Consider the following 9,145-nt stretch of genomic DNA (forward strand, 5'->3'; position numbering starts at 1 on the left):
GGAATGTACCCGCTAACAATGAAGTTCACGAAATCAGCATACCACGGGTCTCTCTCCTTCACCTGGACAGCCATAACACAATCATCTCGGAGACAATCATCGATAGGAACTTCCTCATGTCGCTCAATCCGAGATAAATGGTCAGCCACTCCGTTCTCCGTACTCTTCCTATCCCTAATCTCCAAGTCAAACTCTTGGAGCAAGATAATCCATCTGATTAACCTCGGCTTGGCATCCTTCTTGGATAGGAGGTACCTCAAAGCAGCATGGTCGGTGTACACAATCACCTTCGACCCGACCAAGTAAGACCGAAACTTCTCAAAGGCAAAGACAATGGCGAGTAACTCCTTCTCAGTGGTGAGTAATTGACTTGTGCATCGTCCAAAGTCCGACTCGCATAATAAATGGCGTGCAACTTTCTGTCTTTCCTTTGGCCCAAGACAGCCCCGACGGCGAAATCGCTCGCATCGCACATAAGCTCGAAGGGAGCTTCCCAATCCGGTGGCTGAATAATAGGCGGAGAAATCAACGCCTTCTTCACAGTCTCAAAGGCAGCCTCGCACTCATGGGTGAACTCAAATGGCACATCCTTTGCAAGCAATTCGGTCAAAGGCCTCGAAAGCTTCGAGAAGTCCTTGATGAACCTCCTGTAGAACCCGGCATGTCCTAGAAAACTTCGGATTCCCTTAACATTCCGTGGAGGCGGCAGCTTCTCTATCACTTCGACCTTAGCTCGGTCGACCTCAATCCCCTTGCTCGAAATCTTGTGGCCTAGCACAATGCCCTCTTGGACCATGAAATGGCACTTCTCCCAATTCATCACAAGATTCGCCTCAACACACCTGTCTAACACTCGGCGCAAATTCATTAGACACACGGGAAAGGAGGGCCCATGGACAGAAAAATCATCCATGAACACCTCCATAACATCCTCAATGAGATCAGAAAACACAGCAGTCATGCATCTCTGAAATGTTGCCGGTGCATTACATAAACCAAAAGGCATCCTACGGTATGTGAAGGTACCATATGGGCATGTAAAGGTGGTTTTCTCCTGGTCGCTAGGGTGAACGGGGATTTGGAAGAATCCCGAGTAGCCATCAAGAAAGCAAAAATGGGAATGCAAGGCTAACCTCTCTAGCATTTGGTCGATGAAGGGCAACGGAAAATGGTGCTTACGGGTGTTGGAATTCAGCTTCCTATAATCAATGCACATCCTCCAACTCGTAACCGTCCTAGTGGGTATCAATTCATTACGCTCGTTCTCTACCACAGTGATACCCCCCTTCTTTGGTACAACTTGCACGGGACTAACCCATGCACTATCTGAAATCGGGTAAATGATACCCGCATCTAACAATTTTAGCACCTCTTTCTTCACTACCTCCTTCATGGTGGGATTCAACCTACGCTGATGCTCTATGGAGGTTTTGGAACTATCCTCTAAGTGAATGTGATGCATACAAAGAGATGGACTAATGCCTCTAATATCATCCAAAGTGTAACCCAAGGCATGCCTATACTCTCTAAGTAAAGTCACTAAAGCAGCTAGTTCCTCAGCAGTCAAAGCAGCATTCACAATGATCGGGTAAGTAGAGTTAGGTCCGAGAAATTCATACCTAAGCCCTTGTGGTAAGGGCTTCAATTCCACCTTTGGCGCGCTTTCTGGATCCCAATCCTTCTTCCCGCTCGTCTCCACATCGGGCTGCTTGACTTGTATGGAGGATACCGGAGCTTGATGACTCGGAGAAGGTGATGTCTCCTCTCCGTTTTCCTCGTCCCTTAGCCAAGGGAACTCACAGGCAGAACAAGATAAGGGCTCAACGGCCCTATATTTCCAGCCCTCTAGCTCAATCGATGAGCTGTCATCTAAAGTCCGAACAATGCTCCGGACTTCCTCCCAATCGCAGTACATGTTGTCTTGTACCGCGTTCAATGCCATCTCAAGGGGATCTGAGTCTCTGAACTCATCCCTCACTTCGTCGACCAATGTGTCGATCAAGTCTAGGTAGAAGGAAGACTCCACCAAATGCGGCTGTTTAAGATTATGATCAAGTCTGAACTCAACCGTCTCATCACCAATCTTCATCGTGAGTCTACCCTCTCTGACATGCACAACAGCATCAGCCGTATTCAGAAACGGCCTACCAAGTATAATGGGGATTTTGGAATCCTCCGGCATGTCCAGAACAACAAAATCGACGGGGATGTAGAATTCCCCTATCTTCAGAGGCACATCATCCAAGATCCCAGCGGGATACTTCACTGATCGGTCGGCCAATTGCAGCGCCATCCTTGTCGGTTTCAGCTCACCGACATTAAGCTTCTTGAATATGGAGAGAGGCAGCAAACTAACACTTGCACCCAAATCGCAAAGTGCCCTCTCAATCTCCACATTCCCCAATCTGCACGGGATGAAGAAGCTACCGGGATCAGCCTTCTTCTGCGGTAACTCTGTCTGCAATATGGCTGCACTCACTTCCGTGCTCAATGCCACTGTCACCTTCTCAACCGCCATCTTCTTCGTAAGGATGTCCTTCAAAAATTTTGTATAGGACGGGATTTGGAGAACTACCTCGTGAAACAGCATGGTCACTTTCAACTTCTTCAACATCTCCGTAAATTTGGCGAATTGGCTGTCTTCATTGTACTTCCTTGCCCGAGATGGAAATGGTAGAGGGGGTGCCTGTGGAGGAGGCGGAATATCCCTCGCCTCTTCCCCCTCTGCAACATGGCCCTTGCCTTTGTCTAAGGCGGCCCTCTGTGGTTCGTGTGAACCTTCTCCCTCTTCTCTGACAACTGGGGAGGTCTCCGGAAGCTGTCTTCCGCTTCTCAAGCCTATAGCATTAATATGCTCCTTCGGGTTAGGATCAGCCTTACCCGAAAATTGGCCTTGAGGTCTCGCAGCTTGGGAAGCAAGCTGAGAAATCTGGTTGTCCATCATCTTGATGTGCGAATCTATCCCATCCAACCTCTGCTCAAAGCTCTCTTGCTTCCCTTTGAATCCTTGCATTTCTTGATCCAAGCTGGTAAATGAGTTTTTCTGATCATGCATTAGCTGGGCCAACATCGACTTCAACTCCGACTCTTCTTCCTTAGCTTGAGGCGGAGGAGCTCTGTATCCTTGATTCCTCTGATTGTAGTCCTGGCCCTGATTCTGATACCCCTGATTCTGACTCTGATAGCCCTGATTCTGGTATCTTAGCTGAAATCCCGGGGGTCCCTGAGGTTTCGCCCCGCTTTGATGCTGAGGGTTCAATGCTCCTTGCGGGTTGCCATAAGAAAAGCCAGGGTGATTCCGATTCCCCGGATTGTAGAAGTTCGACTGATTGTTATACTGATTTCTTCCCACATAGTCGATGTCACTTTTTCTAATTCTTGTGATATATTTGAGTATATCAGAGAGTGTTTTAGATAGAGTAACAAATAGGACCGAGAGTGAAAGAAGTATAATGTCAAAAGGTTTGAAAATTGTGGAGAATAATTCTCCAAATCTTGTTATTATTCTGGTCAATGTACATAACATATATATATATATATATATATATATATATAGAATCAAAGAAATAAGGCAAGAATATAAATCACAAACGGCTACTATATATGTATGGAATGCAATCTTCTATCTTGAATCAATCTTGTAGATTTAGATCTTCATTCATGGAAAGAATGGGAAACGGCTAGCTAAGTTGGCAGCCACCTCATCAATCCTTCTGTGCATGTTTGAGTGATCAAGTTCATGCCTTAAGGTCATCACCACATCTGCACGTGCATGTGAGCCACATATCTTGTCATGTTAACATTCCCCTCAAGATTGACTTGAAGATTTTTCGAAAGTCATCTTGAAGAGCGAATAATTTTTTTTTCTTGTACTTTTCCAATTTCGCCATTTTTCGATGTCATCGAATCTTTGAAATGTTGCTCCTAGTTCATCCACGACTCCATGGTAGCCATTGTTCTTCCTTGAGCATGTTAACAAACGGCTCAACAACTCCTTATTAGTCATAAGGACTTGTTCAAGTATCCTCCAAGATGGCTCCTTTGGTTTTAAAATCTGTAATTCAATAAAATCAACATTAGTGTCGCATTTGAATGAATATGAGAGCTTACCTTTATTTTGAAGATTTATCTTCGATTCCCTCTTAAATCGAATCCAAGTTTTATTGGGTGCTTGGTGATCCTGCAACATCTCAATAAGATTGTTAGTAACCTCAAGTGAAACCAAGAGACTCTTTTCTTTATTATTTTTCATATCATAATTGGCAAACACAATGTAATGGTCATAAAGTAATAGATACAAAGTTCTATTATATCTATGCATTGCATTTATCTTTAGAAACGTTACGTAAGTTGATTGCTTGTTAGAATAATATATTTCATGCAGTTTATATGCAACAAAATGACCTCCACAACCAATTGGTAAACTAGTAGGAATAAGATGACGTTCACGACAAACCATATTCATTTTATTGGAAACAAATGCATAATCATGTCTTTCGTTTTTGTAAGGATGTCTAAAACACAATATGCAACTTAGTGAATCAGGATCGAAGGCATATATATTAAACAGAGTTTTGATGAGAGACATAAAATCTTGAATACCAAACCTAGGGTGTCCATGACCCATAGGCAATACTAACTCGAACTTGGACACCGTTCTTTGTCCATGGTACTCTTTTCCACCAAAGACATCATGGTGCCTCAACTCTTTCGATTCTCCCATGTGTGACTCATTCATAAGCTGTCCAAAACCACTAAGAAAACCACAAAAACAATGTGAAACACATAAATCAAGTTTAATAGGGCAAAGGAAAGAATAGCAAACCCGATTGTGTATGAACACGAAGATGGCTCGTGGATTGGTTTGAGGTGACGAATAGGGTAGGAGTTTGGTCTCCATGAGTTGTACCTCCTCTTTGGGTTTCTTTGCCTCTGTCTTGGGATCATCTAACTCCATGGACGACTCCGCTCTCCCTTCTTCCTCTTCTACCTTTGTCTCCAATGTGTTAGAACCTACTTCATTGCTTGCATTTTCTTCCTCATCCATATACTCATTCTCGACTATATTTGTTTTATTTCCGGCCAACGTTGTTTCATTTTCGGTCATAAGAGAGCATGGATCCCAATTATCATAAGGATCATCTATCCATTCTCTATAACTCACCATTGTAGGCTTCATATGAGTTAAAAAAGAATTCTCGGACTGTCATCTCCGTAAGCTCATTCTCTGAGTAATTTGTGGTTTCATTCCATCGAGCCAAATGATCTTTAACCCACAAAGATCTCACCTCTTGTATGGTGAGTGATTCTTTTGAAGTTAAGACCTGCATGGTTAGTTTATTGAATTTACCACTAAGTGTACCGAGAAACATAAAAATCTTACGTTGCATGATGCTTAAATCCGGGTGGAGATTGTTGAGTTCGATCCACACAGCCTCATTTGCATGATCCCTCTCATCTTCATCTATCATCCCCCGAGCATCTTCAATTATTCGAAATTTTCGAATATACTCAAATGTTGCAACTATTTTGTAGTCTTCATGAGACAATACATACTTTGCCATTGTGGTTCTCCTCTTCGGTTTTATTTAGACCGAGAGGGCAGAGCTTTTGGTGGTCTTATTCCCTGATTTCACAGCGAAAAATTAGAAAGAAATAAACAAGATTCATATCACAAACACTTACCTCGAACCAGGCTCTGATACCATGTCACTTTTTCTAGTGCTTGTGATATATTTGAATATATCAGAGAGTGTTTTAGGTAGAGTAACAAATAGGTTCGAGAGTGAAAGAAGTATAATGTCAAAAGGTTTGCAAATTGTGGAGAATAATTCTCCAAATCTTGTTATTATTTTTGGTCAATGTACATAATATATATATATATATATATATAGAATCAAAGAAATAAGGCAAGAATATAAATCACAAACGGCTACTATATATGTATGGAATGCAATCTTCTATCTTGAATCAATCTTGTAGATTTAGATCTTCATTCATGGAAAGAATGGGAAACGGCTAGCTAAGTTGGCAGCCACCTCATCAATCCTTCCCTGCATGTTTGAGTGATCAAGTTCATGCCTTAAGGTCATCACCACATCTGCACGTGCATATGAGCCACATATCTTGTCATGTTAACAGTCTACTTCTTCTATGGCTTCCTCTGCTTGTTCCACCATATACATGCCCGGTTTACCCTTCTGCGGGTTTGATGAACCGGATCTAGCAAGCTGTAGCTTGATGGCAGAAAGCTCCGAAAGAACGGCTTGTAAAGCCGAAGACTCGCTAGCATCTCCTTTGACATCAGCCTTAGGCAAAGACCGTCTGCTGCCCATTTCCCCTGAAATGCTTCTCCCTTTCGTCATTTTAGCAATCTGCGCTTCTAGTGCCTCGAAAGAGAGATCATACACGCTGCCTCCACATGCTGCATCAACCCATCCTCTCGTGTCGTCCCTAAGACCATGTCTGAATGTAGAGAGGAGATACTTGTTGTCCATACCGTGGTGCGGACACATTCTCTGATACTCCTTGAACCTCTCCCAAGCATCATACAAGGTCTCATCATCGTCTTGGGCAAATGTGTTGATCTTGTTCAAGGCCAATCGTGTCTTCATGGGCGAGTAGTACTTCATCATAAACTTCTCTTCCATCTCGTCCCATGTAGAAATAGAATTTGGCTCCAAGGTATAGAGCCAATCCCGGGCCTTATCCATCAAAGAGAAAGGAAACGCCTCGATCATCGCATCTTCCATTGTTACCCCTGGCAGCTTCTTGATGGTTCGACACAACATCTTAAACTGCGTAAGATGAGAATTCGGATCCTCATTATACCTCCCTCTGAAGCTTATCTGATTCAGCATCTGAATAAACTGCGGCTGCAGCTCAAAGTGATCCAAGGGTGGTCGATTGATGCACGAGAGCAACTGAGTATGTTTGGGCGTCGTGTAAGTCTGCAAATTAGCTGGGACATGCTCTCTTGGCTGCGCTTCACCCCTTGCTGCCTCTTCTGCCATTCTGTCCTCTCTCTGTTTTCTGCGGATTTCCCTTTCGGTTCTGTCTATATCCGGGTCAAAGGCAAACTCAAAATCTGGGTCGAGTTGTCTTCGAGTGGGACGTCTGCTCATGCACTAAGGGAACCTGCAAAAACAAAAGTCCAGAAAAAGGCAGAGAAGGTGAATAAAAGTGAATAAAAAGACAGAGAGTAGGGAGAGACACCCGATAAAGTCCAGAACGATCCCGGAAAAGTCCAGAAAAATCGGGAAAAATCCAGAAAAATTATGAAAAGTCCAGGAAATGTCCAGAATAACTCCGAAAAAGTCCAGGAAATTCTGAAAATGTCCAGAGAGGTCCCGAAAAATCCAGAAAGAGTCCAGAAAAGTCCAGGGAAATACAAACAGCAAAAATAATAAACAGAAAAATCAAGAAATAAAAGAAACAGGGAAAAATTGACTCAAGAAAAAAAAAATAAAAATCACACAAACACGCAAAGAAAAAGGAAGTGAACAAACACACACAAAAAATCAAACCGAAAAATCAAAGGCTCCGGAAAGACTAACCTAGAGTCAATCTATCCTAGCTATGGAAACCGTCAAAAGTCCCCGGCAACGGCGCCAAAAACTTGATCACTTGCGTGACGAGTCTTAAATTTGTAACCCGAAACACAACTAATCCGCAAGTATACGGATGTCGTAGTACCGGGGTCGAACACAAGGACTTAAGCGGTTAAGCTAGGAATCGACTAAGACTAGGGAAATGGTAAAAATAAAGTTGATGATTGGTAAGTTGCAGAAAATTAAAAGAAAGAAAGTAAAATCAAAGACAATCACAATTCAAGAGGAGATAATCGACGGGAAAGGTTATGGGAATCGGGTTTCACCGATCATGCAAGGATGCCGTAAAGGATTGTGGACCTAGATCATGCTCGTTCTAAGGCGAGGGATTCCAAGACTAAGGTCGTGTTCGGTTCTCTCAAACCGAAAACCCGCTATCCAAGAGAGCTCTTTAGCCATTTTCATGGTCTAGAGTAAAATCCCGAATGCACTACACACTCTTGTCATAATCCTAGATTAAACCGAATCAAATTTCTTTGGATTCAATTTCAATCCAATTGAGTGAATGCATCAAAAGATCAAGATCCTCATGTCTCCATAAAATTCCCAATCCTAAAATCTACCCACAAAATTCTCATCCAATGGGTAACATTAAACATCATTCATCAACCTCTAGCAATTAAAACCCAAGCAATTGCATCACTCAATTCAACAAATCCTAGGTTTCCCTAAACATTCATTCAAGAGAGATAAACTTGAAGAACACAAATTCCATTCAAAGCAAAGATTTGAAAGCATAAACAAAGCATAATCTTGGGTCCAAAGTGAATACAAGCATCCTTACATGAGGGCTAATCCCTCATCCCACAACAGTCAATTATCTCCTCTTGAATTATTGCTTGCTTTGATTTTTATTTCTTTCATTTAATTTTCTGCAACTTTGAAAACCCATAAAAAACAATTCTCCAATTTTATTTTCTCCATTTTCCTAGTTTTAGTCGATTCCTAGCTTAACCACTTAAGTCCTTGTGTTCGACCCCGGTACTACGACATCCGTATAATCGACCTCTCCTCAAAAAGTCCGAAAAATCGGTCAAAGGCCTTCTATGCTACATGGAGAGAGGTACATATCCTGCTCATAATCATATATCCGTTGTTGAACCTTCTATTACAGGTCGTCGAGTAGGGGTAATGAGCAAGAGAGGATGCGCTTAACGCTCAAGTTTGGAAACCTAAGGAGGATAGAAGGCTCAAGCATCCACGAGGTCCAAAAGATGCGCTTAACGCTCAACATCTAGGGTGGAGAAAGATCGATTATCTTCGCCTCTTAGACCCTTCCATCATTTGAGCAAGATAGGTCGAGCTAATGACGTTAAACAAGCGCTTCTCGGGAGGCAACCCGAGCACTAGGTAATTTTTCTTTTTCTTTTTCTTTGTAGCATAGGTAGTAAAGACCATGATTGTATTTTGGATCCCTCGGAATGCATTGCTATTATTATGCTTTTGTCCGGATAACGTTTGTTGTTCTATGAGCGTTTACACCGGCACACGAGAGATGAGCATCGACTTCCGAGAGACAATGTTGGATAGGTTTC

At 42.6% G+C, this 9,145-nt stretch overlaps 1 protein-coding gene across 1 annotated transcript in view; it reads right to left on the reverse strand.

Annotated features, from left to right (window-relative positions):
• LOC109116044 overlaps nt 1-2,614 on the reverse strand; it is a 3,886-nt gene extending 1,272 nt beyond the window's left edge. The window contains exons 1-2 of the mRNA XM_019200772.1: nt 2,480-2,614; nt 1,928-2,035 (exon numbers count right to left, since the gene is read on the reverse strand). Coding sequence (XP_019056317.1) covers nt 1,928-2,035; nt 2,480-2,614 — 243 coding nt within the window. The remainder of the gene's footprint in view (nt 1-1,927; nt 2,036-2,479) is intronic.
• Between the last annotated feature and the right edge of the window lie 6,531 nt (nt 2,615-9,145).

The sequence above is a fragment of the Tarenaya hassleriana genome, unplaced genomic scaffold (assembly GCF_000463585.1).
Source record: "Tarenaya hassleriana unplaced genomic scaffold, ASM46358v1 Cleome6, whole genome shotgun sequence".
NCBI classification, from domain to species: domain Eukaryota; kingdom Viridiplantae; phylum Streptophyta; class Magnoliopsida; order Brassicales; family Cleomaceae; genus Tarenaya; species Tarenaya hassleriana.